This window comes from Schistocerca cancellata, chromosome 6 (assembly GCF_023864275.1).
Source record: "Schistocerca cancellata isolate TAMUIC-IGC-003103 chromosome 6, iqSchCanc2.1, whole genome shotgun sequence".
NCBI classification, from domain to species: domain Eukaryota; kingdom Metazoa; phylum Arthropoda; class Insecta; order Orthoptera; family Acrididae; genus Schistocerca; species Schistocerca cancellata.
Window position 1 is genome coordinate 652,667,819 of NC_064631.1, and position 12,393 is coordinate 652,680,211.

The 12,393-nt window shown below is 46.0% G+C and overlaps 1 protein-coding gene across 1 annotated transcript in view; it reads left to right on the top strand.

The window, feature by feature from the left end:
• LOC126088464 (pikachurin-like) overlaps window positions 1-12,393 on the top strand; it is a 1,041,406-nt gene that overhangs the window by 937,615 nt on the left and 91,398 nt on the right. Inside the window, exon 9 of the mRNA XM_049906606.1 lies at window positions 3,817-4,040. Coding sequence (XP_049762563.1) covers window positions 3,817-4,040 — 224 coding nt within the window. The remainder of the gene's footprint in view (window positions 1-3,816; window positions 4,041-12,393) is intronic.

Consider the following 12,393-nt stretch of genomic DNA (forward strand, 5'->3'; position numbering starts at 1 on the left):
CCCCGAAATAAAAATTTCTAGGGCAGCGATACAGCGGTCATATATGTGATCTGCCTCCAGGGCAGTGAGTAACTACTCTAAGTTAGGACAGGGCCGACGCCGAAACTGACTCATCTCTCCGATAAACGTAATGCTTCCTCGCTTTGAGTGGCATTAGACATCCTTAATTTTGCTGATGAATGGAAAAATAGTGAATGCAACTGACGGAGCCAGCTCATTGGGTTCTATCCTACACTACCTTCTTTCTCATATTAATAAAATAAATAGTTCTTAACATGAACGGTTAAGAAACTACAGATACTTTTTCCCGAGGTTCGTGATGAATAGAAATTTCGCACTGCAGACCTCTACGGGGATTCCGCTTTGACTTAGCCATCCTTTGCAGCTTGCAGAGGGTCTACTGACATTTGTTCGAGAGCGTTCCAATTTCTCTCTGATTTCACGCGGAAATGAAATACTGAGCTACCTTCGGTACACTATAGGAGGTTTCCCTCCAGACCAACACACCGCTTTCTATACGTAACGTCCAAGCGAATTACTGCCCAACGTTATTTAATGTGCTTGGATTTGTATGACGCGTTCAGAAGTCCGTCTGATTAACTCCAACAAATGAAAATGTTCTGTACAAACAGTTAAAAGTTATTAGCTTATAAAAAACACTATAATTTTTTCAGCACATTTACAATAAGTTCATTTAGTTTCTTTCAGTTGAAGTTATGTTTCCAGCGCTTTCTAAATATGAGAAGAAATTTTCCGTGTGTCTCTCACCCATAAGAGAAGCCACTTTGTATACAGAGTCAGCATATTGTCAACTGAAAGATATTGAGAAAGTATTTTGAGTGGTTTGTGTACAAGTAATTGTATGAAACAAATACACAAAAGTGAGACCGTTTTATATGAAAAAATCACAAGAGATAATGTGAGTAATTAAAACAGTACTTAAAGTACAAATACAAAGTGCCTTCAGTAGAAATGAAAAATTGCCTAAAATAAAAACTGTAGCTTTGTGCGTTGCCTCCGCTCTGCGTGTGTGATGCAGTCATCATCAATGACATGTTGGTCTTGCAGGCTTTTGCAGTCTTCAGGATTTTATAATAGTTGTGATTAATAAGAAGTATGAACTTCGAGAGATCCATTACGTCCTTCTTTTTTACCATGGTTTCGACGGATATAAACCCGTCTTCCTCAGAAGGACACCTAATATCGACTAGGGCCCCCCATGAGCACGCAGAAGTGTAGCAGTACGATGTGGCATGGAGTCGACTAATGACTGAAGTAGTGATGGAGAGAAATGACACCATGAATCCTGCAGGGCTCTCCATAAATGCCGGCCGAAGTGGCCGTGCGGTTCTAGGCGCTGCAGTGTGGAACCGCGAGACCGCTACGGTCGCAGGTGTCCTTTGGGACATTACAGCCTAAATTGTTTACAATCTTTGGTTTTCGCCGTAATTAGAATGAATAAATATGAGAATCTACGTCCAAATCTGAAACTGGTACGAAATCTGGATCTGAGTCCGAGCCGTCACCAAAATTGTCTGTTTCACTGCTGTATTCACTCGTTGTAGGTAACTTCTTGATCGAAATAAAAAAGGTACATAAGAAATACGCTACACCCAAACACTCTAAAGCTTGAAAACACGTAACACTTGCAAAACAGCAGACTAAAGTCAGTTGAACATCGGCTGTCATGGAGCCACGGAGTTGTTCTGTTTGACCAGTGAAACCACTGGTAAAATGTTCCGTTGTCAAAGCCGACAGCGCATTCTAGCGGTAAAACATTTAACTGTGCAAGTAGTCTTTTGGCCACTGACAGGTATTCAGTATCGCAACGTAACTATGTTATTACTCGCGCATTTCAAAACTGAAGATAGTCCGCTTGGGTTCTGAACGTCTCAATTATAAATAAATGGTTTCATCATGTTACCGTACCTTTTTTCTTTTTTAATTTAGGTGAAGCCTTTTACGGGATTATTGTCATTACCAAAATATTACTTGTTGGTTAAAATAAAAGTAAATAAATGCTGGTGTAACAGACAGCCAACCAGTTGCAAGAAACAGTGATTTCCAAATAACTTTTACCATGGTTTCGACGGATATAAACCCGTCTTCCTCAGAAGGACACCTAATATCGACTAGGGCCCCCCATAAGCACGCAGAAGTGTCGCAATACGATATGGCATGGAGTCGACTAATGACTGAAGTAGTGATGGAGAGAAATGACATCATGAATCCTGCAGGGCTCTCCATAAATGCCGGACGAAGTGGCCGTGCGGTTCTAGGCGCTGCAGTCTGGAACTTAGAGACCGCTACGGTCGCAGGTTCGAATCCTGCCTTGGACATGGATGTGTGTGTTAGTTAGGTTTAACTAGCTCTAAGTTCTAGGTGACTAATGACCTCAGAAGTTGAGTCCCATAATGCTCAGAGCCATTTGAACCATCTCCATAAATCCGTAAGAGTCCGAGGAGATGGGGATCTCTTCTGAACAGCACGTTGTAAGGCATCCCGGATATAATCAATAATGTTCATGTATGGGGAGTTTGGTGACGATCGGAAGTGTTTAAACTCAGAACTGTGTTCCTGGAGCCACTCTGAAGTAATGGGACGTGTGAGGTGTCGCATTGCCATGCTGGAACTGGGAATGCACAATGGACATGAATGGATGCATGTGATCAGACAGGATGCTTACGTATGTGCCACCTGTAAGAGTCGTATCTGGAGGTATCAAGGGTACCATAACACTCCAACTGCACACGCGCAACACCTTTACAGAGCCTCCACCACCCTGAACAGTCCCGTTCTGACATACAGGGTCCATGGATTCATGAGATTGTCTCCATACCCATACACGTCCATCCGCTGGATACAATTTGAAACGAGACTCGTCCTGCCAGGCAATATGTTTCCAATAATTAAGAGTGACATTTCGATCTTGATGGGCCCAGGCGAGGCGTAAAGCTTTGTGTTTTGCAGTCATCAAGGATAGACGAGTGGGCCTCCAGTTCCGAAATCCGTATCGATGATGTTTCGTTGAATGGTTCGTACGCTGCCACTTGTTGTTGGCCCAGCATTGAAATCTGCAGCAATTTGTGGAAGGGTTGCACTTCCGTCACATTGAACGATTCTCTTCAGTCGTCGTTCGTCCCATCCTTGCAGGATCTTTTTCTTGCCGCAGCGATGTCAGAGGTTTGATGTATTACCGGATCCCTGATATTCAAGGTAAACTCGTGAAATGGTCGTTCGGGAAAAACCCACTTTCTCGCTACGTCGGAGATGCTGTGGCCCATCGCTCGTGCACCGATTATAACACCAATTCCAACTCAGGTAAATCTTGATATCCTGCTACTGTAGCAGCAGTGACCGATCTAACAACTGCGCCAGATAGTTGTTGTCTTTTATGGGCGTTGCCGACCGCAGTGCCGTATTCTGCCTCTTCAAGTATCTCTGTATTTGAATACGCGTGCGTATACCAGTTGCCGACACACGTCATGTGGAGGCAGCTTTGCTGCCTGATTGCTAATGTGAAGTCTGTCTGTCGTCCTGAGGAAGATGGGTTAAAATCAGCCGAAACCAGTGTAAAGGTTATTTGAAAACGACAATTTATAGCAACTGGTTGGCCGTCTATTACACGTGCTGTTCTGTAACCGTTGTTGTACTTCAGCCATGATCAAAATACCGGAGTAAATGAAGGCGGAGGGCGAGACGTGGATACAGTACTTCTGGACGTAGTTGCTAAGTTGCATCATGCATCGGCAGCCCATGTGTGAGCCACACCAAATGACAGGTGCCGCGACGTCTCCCTCTTTCCGCTGTTCTCAGGTGCCGGCGTTCAACGGGTCGAGCTACCTGCGGTACCCGGGCCTGGGCGGCTCTGCGCTCTCGTGGCTGGACCTGCAGATCACGCTGAAGCCCGCGGCGCCCGACGGCGTGCTGCTCTACAACGGACACCGTGCCGACGGCGTGGGCGACTTCATGGCCGTCTACATGACCGCCGGACACCTCGAGTTCGCCTTCGACCTCGGCACCGGTGCCGCCACCATCAGGTCAGCCGCTGCTCCAGCGTCGCCTCGTATTAGCTACACACAAGGCAAACGTGACGTCTTGACTGGCATGCGAGGGTGGCTGCACAGGTTTGGCTGAAAAAGCAAGGAAAAATGTTTGTTTCGTAAACAATTCACCTTACATCTCGACGTAGCCTCTACTGAAGGAGATATGCTTGACCTAGTGATCCCATCCGAAAAAAATGCTTGTTCACAGCAACTGTCACTTCCTCATTTTTAGAAGATTTCTTCACAGGAAGCCAAAGATTCAATTCTCATGAAGGATATTATGCAGTCACTCTGCTGGTCACTCTGCTGAGATGCCTATATATATATATATATATATATATATATATATATATATATATATATATATATATATGATGTTTCACTAAATGTGTTTGCTTCTGTAAGTTACGAAGTAATAGGCGACGGAAATATTTACTGCAGTAGGTCACCATAAGAAACGTAACACTGTCTGCGGAGCTATGTACATAGTTTATTGTGCTATCCAAAGAGTTACAGCAAAAAGATACAATTTTTTAAGTGGAACAATAGCTGTTTCTATCATGCACTGGAATCAGTAACACCAGCTGTGTATACATCAATTTAAATTACATTCCTATCACTTCTTAGTTTGGGAGCTACAACCCTTCAAAGTTTTAGGGGCAGATACCATACGCTGTACATAACAAATGGCTGTGTGGTGGGTGATGGGTGTTCTGGTGGTGGGAAGTTGATGTAAATGAGATGTTCAAATGTGTGTCCATGTTCCTGAATGCATAATGCAATGGCCTTCTAAAGGATCTTCGGATGAGATGTAACATCGCCGGTGTCACGGAGCGATATGCGTCCCCGATGCTCCGTTTTAGACCATCTGGGGATGTGGGCTCAGTAAAAATAACCCCTTAGATATCCCCACAAAAAGAAATCTAATGGTGTTAATTCGGGTCAACTTGCGGGCCATGAATAAGGACCAGGCGCCCCAACCACCTTCCTGCAAACGTGTTGTTTAGTTCTTCCACAACAGCACGCGCAGAATGGCCTGGTGAAGATCGTGCAGCATTCACATATAGACTCTCGTGTGTAAACTCACATGTTCAAAGAGACCACCCAAACTGTCGACTATAAACGCGCGATGTAGCTCAACTGTCAGTGTACCTGGGAAGTAATGTGGACCGACGATTTCATCCCCAAGGATTCCAGACCATACATTAATAGACCACGTACTTTGACGATCAACTGGTCGTTCCCAGCGAGGATTGTCTGCGGCCCAGTAGTGAACGTGGCGACCCACTGCACCATCATTAGTGAACGTGCGCTCGTCAGAGAACATAACACCTTGTAAAGACTCCAGCGTGAAATTACGCATGGCCCCTTCACAGAATGTAACTCTCTCACGGAAATCGTTCCCATGCAGCTCCCGGTTCAGTGACAGGCGGTACGGGTGAAACCTGTGGCCGTGTAGTATACGCCACACAGATATGAGACTGACACCAGCGACTGCAGCAACGGCTCGAAAGCTGACATGAGGATCGTGGTGTACTACAGCTGAAACAAACACCTCCTTCTCCTCACTTCTAGCAGTTCTTCCTCTGTTCCTGTGGCACATGCGCAGCTTGTGTGGTATCTGGCCCCTTCTGCCCCTGAAACTTTTAAGGGATGCAGCTCCCAAACTGTAAGTGATACGAATGTAATTTAAATTAATGTATACACAGCTGGTGTTACTGATTCCGGTGCATGATCGAAACAACTATTGTTCCATTTATAAAATTGTAACTTTTTGCTGTAATTCTTTGCATAATAACACAATAAACTATGTTCATAGCTCCACAGGCAGTGTAACGTTTCTTATGGTGACCTACCGCAATAAATATTTCCGCCGCCTAATACTTCGTAACTTACAGAGGTAAACACATTTAGTGAAACACCCTGTATATACTTCGTACAGCTCGAAGATTCAGTGTGTTGTTACAAAATACAATGTGCAATTACTTACATATTTTCAAACATATACAGGCTTAGACCTCGATCCAGAGTAACATCACTATTATTACAGATGTATGTCCAGAACCCTTAACCACTCCAAAGCTTCCAAACTGGCCTGATAGATCTCCTCCATTGAACGTTCTTAGTGGCAATCCATAACGATGTGGCTGATGGTCTGAGGCAGGTCTGCACAGTCACAGAGAGGGCTATCAGCAAACTTCCACTTGTGCTTCCAAAACTGACATCTGCCTTGTTGGGTTCTTATCCATTTAAGTGATGTCCAGATTTTCCTGGGTAGGTTGAAACCAGTGGGTTGTTTGGTTGGGTCCGACATAAGTCCAGACCTGCTGGGTTTGAAGACAGCCAGTCGCTGCACCATGCTTCACTTACTGTAAACTTATCTTTGGCCAGCTCCTTTCCTAGAGCCCAAGAAAGGTTCCGAGATTTCAGCCTGGGATCTTCGTGTAGACAATCTTCATGTATTGGCAAGAGAGGGTTTTCACAGCACTTATGCCATTCTTTCATCAGTGCTAATGCTCTTCGAAGATGAGGAGGTGGAATGTTAGAAAGTACCGGTAGCCACTTCTGAGGAGTAGACTGGATGGTGCCTGATATATTCCTCATTGTGCCATTCAGCTGGACTTCTATCTTCTTTGTATGGGTACTGTTAAGCCATACTGGACTGCAGTATTCAGCTACTGGGTATATTAGGGCAAGTGCTGTAGTTCTGAGAGTAGATGCAGAGGGACCGCAACCTATTCCTGTGAGTTTGTGTAGGATGTTGTTATGGGTTTTGATTTTAGTATATGTTTTGCTTAGATGTACACTGTAGGTCAAGGACCGATCCAAGACGACTCCTTGATATTTAGGGTGAGGATTGAACTTCAGCAGGTGGCCATGATGTTTAACTTGAGGAATATACTTCAATATCTGGGCTACCTGCTGAAGTTCAATCCTCACCCTAAATATCAAGGAGTCATCTTGGATCGCTCCTTGACCTACAGAGCACATCTAAGCAAGGATCGGTCTTGCATTACCATATCATGGATTTTGTTAGTTTCCTGGGTGGTGATCTCAATTGGACGGCCGGTCTTCGGTGCTTTTCCCACCTCGTTTGAATTCATTAATCCAAAAGTAAGTGGTCATCAGTGATGGCGTAGAGTCCGTGTGAACGTAGTCTAATTTTGTTTTGATTTGTGTGGCAGCCTCTCCGTTCAAATGAAAATGTTTAATAACACCATAAAACTTGTTTTTTTTTCATTTTTTGTCGCAGTCGAACATTGACCAAGTCAGATGACTGTCAACAATGAACTGTATACTGTAAATTGTTGAATTCTTCATACAATGTTTGGAATAATCAAGCCTATCAACAATGTAGGCGCAACAGAAGTGTTCCATAACTTCATCCAAATTCAACAGACTTACCAAATCATTCTCGTAACATGCAAGGCAATTACCATACGATACTTTATGCCATCACTGGGCTGCCGCAGTTTATTTGGGATCTTCTAGTGGTGTACGTGGTACGATGGCGCGGGAATTTCAAACGTGTATCACAACTGCAGACATTTATCTTCACATAAACAAAATATTAATTACACCACTTTATTTTTTAAAGCTGATACGTCAGACGTTGACTATTACTCGTATTTTTGCAAGTCGTACTCACGATAAATTTTGTTCCCTGGAAAAAAAGGGACAGCTGCACACATTGTTGGACATGCGCTAATGCGGTTAATGAGGGTAACGCGACGTTCCGGGGTAAAACCGGCAGCCGCAGGCACTTTCTTAGTGAAGTGATAAACTTCTAACAGTATCTGAACTGTTCATCTGTTCTTGAAAAAACATAACAATTACGAAACACGAAACGTTTTCCTGGTAGTCTCCAAAGTATTAGTTATGTCATCAGGAAGAGGTTTCAGCCACCAGTCAAATTAAGTGTGGCTTATAAAAATATTCCTGATTCACGAATAGAATGTACATAGAATGTTGAGACACATAGGTTTTACAAAGGTTTTTGTTAAATGTAACGATTTCTGGGTAACATAAACAGGTCATACTGTCCTCTCTAATAGTTCTCTATCTCATTATTTTATACACTCCTGGAAATGGAAAAAAGAACACATTGACACCGGTGTGTCAGACCCACCATACTTGCTCCGGACACTGCGAGAGGGCTGTACAAGCAATGATCACACGCACGGCATAGCGGACACACCAGGAACCGCGGTGTTGGCCGTCGAATGGCGCTAGCTGCGCAGCATTTGTGCACCGCCGCCGTCAGTGTCAGCCAGTTTGCCGTGGCATACGGAGCTCCATCGCAGTCTTTAACACTGGTAGCATGCCGCGACAGCGTGGACGTGAACCGTATGTGCAGTTGACGGACTTTGAGCGAGGGCGTATAGTGGGCATGCGGGAAGCCGGGTGGACGTACCGCCGAATTGCTCAACACGTGGGGCGTGAGGTCTCCACAGTACTTCGATGTTGTCGCCAGTGGTCGGCGGAAGGTGCACGTGCCCGTCGACCTGGGACCGGACCGCAGCGACGCACGGATGCACGCCAAGACCGTAGGATCCTACGCAGTGCCGTAGGGGACCGCACCGCCACTTCCCAGCAAATTAGGGACACTGTTGCTCCCGGGGCATCGGCGAGGACCATTCGCAACCGTCTCCATGAAGCTGGGCTACGGTCCCGCACACCGTTAGGCCGTCTTCCGCTCACGCCCCAACATCGTGCAGCCCGCCTCCAGTGGTGTCGCGACAGGCGTGAATGGAGGGACGAATGGAGACGTGTCGTCTTCAGCGATGAGAGTTGCTTCTGCCTTGGTGCCAATGATGGTCGTATGCGTGTTTGGCGCCGTGCAGGTGAGCGCCACAATCAGGACTGCATACGACCGAGGCACACAGAGCCAACACCCGGCATCATGGTGTGGGGAGCGATCTCCTACACTGGCCGTACACCACTGGTGATCGTCGAGGGGACACTGAATAGTGCACGGTACATCCAAACCGTCATCGAACCCATCGTTCTACCATTCCTAGACCGGCAAGGGAACTTGCTGTTCCAACAGGACAATGCACGTCCGCATGTATCCCGTGCCACCCAACGTGCTCTAGAAGCTGTAAGTCAACTACCCTGGCCAGCAAGATCTCCGGATCTGTCCCCCATGGAGCATGTTTGGGACTGGATGAAGCGTCGTCTCACGCGGTCTGCACGTCCAGCACGAACGCTGGTCCAACTGAGGCGCCAGGTGGAAATGGCATGGCAAGCCGTTCCACAGGACTACATCCAGCATCTCTACGATCGTCTCCATGGGAGAATAGCAGCCTGCATTGGTGCGAAAGGTGGATATACACTGTACTAGTGCCGACATTGTGCATGCTCTGTTGCCTGTGTCTATGTGCCTGTGGTTCTGTCAGTGTGATAATGTGATGTATCTGACCCCAGGAATGTGTCAATAAAGTTTCCCCTTCCTGGGACAATGAATTCACGGTGTTCTTATTTCAATTTCCAGTAGTGTATATCTTCTGTTACTGTATTAGTAATGTCTACGTAACTTCCTATACACTTTGAATACGTATGGAATAAGCATTCGGATGCGCAGAACAGCATTTCAAAGCCAGCTTGCATTGTCTCCAAAGCGAAGTGACTGTGGTATCGCATGAGGTTACAGCGCACTGCAGACTTTCAGCGTCGTTACATTAGCAGTACAGACCGGTTTCGTCTTATCACGGCTTATGTATTTTGTACACGGTGCTCTTAGACATCTTGAAAACTTGCATTCGATATCTGGAATTAACATGCTTGAAAATTTGCATAGATATACGCAAACATATTTCGTTGGTTTGCATTAAGTATCGCGGTTTAGATAACGCTGTATTTTTTTGTTTTGTTTTTTGTTTTTAATGAGAAGAAGGGATTGTCATCTGTACTTTATTGGTTTTTTACTTCACCTTCTCGTATCGCAGCAACTCTCCTTTAATGAACTGTGCTGCAGGGCCCTTGCCAAATTTCTTTCTAGTTCGCTAAAATGAAAGGGTCCCGAGAAATTTCTATTTTCCAGTGACTGCAGCAAATTAGTGATTAATCACATATTGATATTTTTTTCAGGGACGAAATTTCCCCTGTTTACTTTTTGTTACAATCTTACTCATCTTCCTTCACTCATAGAAATCTTCAATATCGATTGCACACTACCATTCTCCATCTTATTGGTACTAGCAGTGGAACATTCTAGAGCAATTATTTAAAATAAGCATAACAATTTGTGGGAAATAACCCATGCCGTCATACTTAAATGGTATCTAAGACGTTATTTTCTCGTGCTATAAGCTTTTTTCAGCTCCTTGGCCGTTATCAAGGTATCTGAAAACATATGGAGTTGTTAGTGCATATATCTATATCTACTAGTAGATAATAACAATTTTGTCAATGTCTGTTGTAGTACTTACTTCCGCTACACATCATCAACACTGTCGCTGTCTAAGGCGTTGTATTGCGGTGTATCGTAGATGAAGTGCACAGGAAATTGTTATTCTCTGGCTGCGTAATACACTCCTGGAAATTGAAATAAGAACACAGTGAATTCATTGTCCCAGGAAGGGGAAACTTTATTGACACATTCCTGGGGTCAGATACATCACATGATCACACTGACAGAACCACAGGCACATAGACACAGGCAACAGAGCATGCACAATGTCGGCACTAGTACAGTGTATATCCACCTTTCGCACCAATGCAGGCTGCTATTCTCCCATGGAGACGATCGTAGAGATGCTGGATGTAGTCCTGTGGAACGGCTTGCCATGCCATTTCCACCTGGCACCTCAGTTGGACCAGCGCTCGTGCTGGACGTGCAGACCGCGTGAGACGACGCTTCATCCAGTCCCAAACATGCTCAATGGGGGACAGATCCGGAGATCTTGCTGGCCAGGGTAGTTGACTTACACCTTCTAGAGCACGTTGGGTGGCACGGGATACATGCGGACGTGCATTGTCCTGTTGGAACAGCAAGTTCCCTTGCCGGTCTAGGAATGGTAGAACGATGGGTTCGATGACGGTTTGGATGTACCGTGCACTATTCAGTGTCCCCTCGACGATCACCAGTGGTGTACGGCCAGTGTAGGAGATCGCTCCCCACACCATGATGCCGGGTGTCGGCCCTGTGTGCCTCGGTCGTATGCAGTCCTGATTGTGGCGCTCACCTGCACGGCGCCAAACACGCATACGACCATCATTGGCACCGAGGCAGAAGCGACTCTCATCGCTGAAGACGACACGTCTCCATTCGTCCCTCCATTCACGCCTGTCGCGACACCACTGGAGGCGGGCTGCACGATGTTGGGGCGTGAGCGGAAGACGGCCTAACTGTGTGCGGGACTGTAGCCCAGCTTCATGGAGACGGTTGCGAATGGTCCTCGCCGATACCCCAGGAGCAACAGTGTCCCTAATTTGCTGGGAAGTGGCGGTGCGGTCCCCTACGGCACTGCGTAGGATCCTACGGTCTTGGCGCGCATCCGTGCGTCGCTGCCGTCCGGTCCCAGGTCGACGGGCACGTGCACCTTCCGCCGACCACTGGCGACAACATCGATGTACTGTGGAGACCTCACGCCCCACGTGTTGAGCAATTCGGCGGTACGTCCACCCGGCCTCCTGCATGCCCACTATACGCCCTCGCTCAAAGTCCGTCAACTGCACATACGGTTCACGTCCACGCTGTCGCGGCATGTTACCAGTGTTAAAGACTGCGATGGAGCTCCGTATGCCACGGCAAACTGGCTGACACTGACGGCGGCGGTGCACAAATGCTGCGCAGCTAGCGCCATTCGACGGCCAACACCGCGGTTCCTGGTGTATCCGCTGTGCCGTGCGTGTGATCATTGCTTGTACAGCCCTCTCGCAGTGTCCGGAGCAAGTATGGTGGGTCTGACACACCGGTGTCAATGTGTTCTTTTTTCCATTTCCAGGAGTGTATCTCAACAGTGAAAATCGTAGCTGAGCAATATTAACTAAAACTTATTTAATATTTTCCATAAGTTCTACAGCTTCTGACAGGTAAGTCAACGATGCTATATGGTTACATAGTTGGCTTATTTGTCTATGGAACTGTGTGTAGCAATAGTAAATTCTTTCCTGATGTTCACTGCTGTTTTCTCTGCCTGCAAATTTGTTTCATCCGTAATCGCGTTCTGTTATTTCAATAAAGTTGGCAATATAAATTTCAAGGTTTTAAGTCATTTTGTTCGTTTAGAATTATCTCTGCATTTTTGTGGGTGCGTACGTAGATTTACAGTTATTCTAAAAAGTTCTGTTTTGAGCCTTTTGGTGTTACGTGGAGAATTAACATCGCATGTTTGATCTGGTT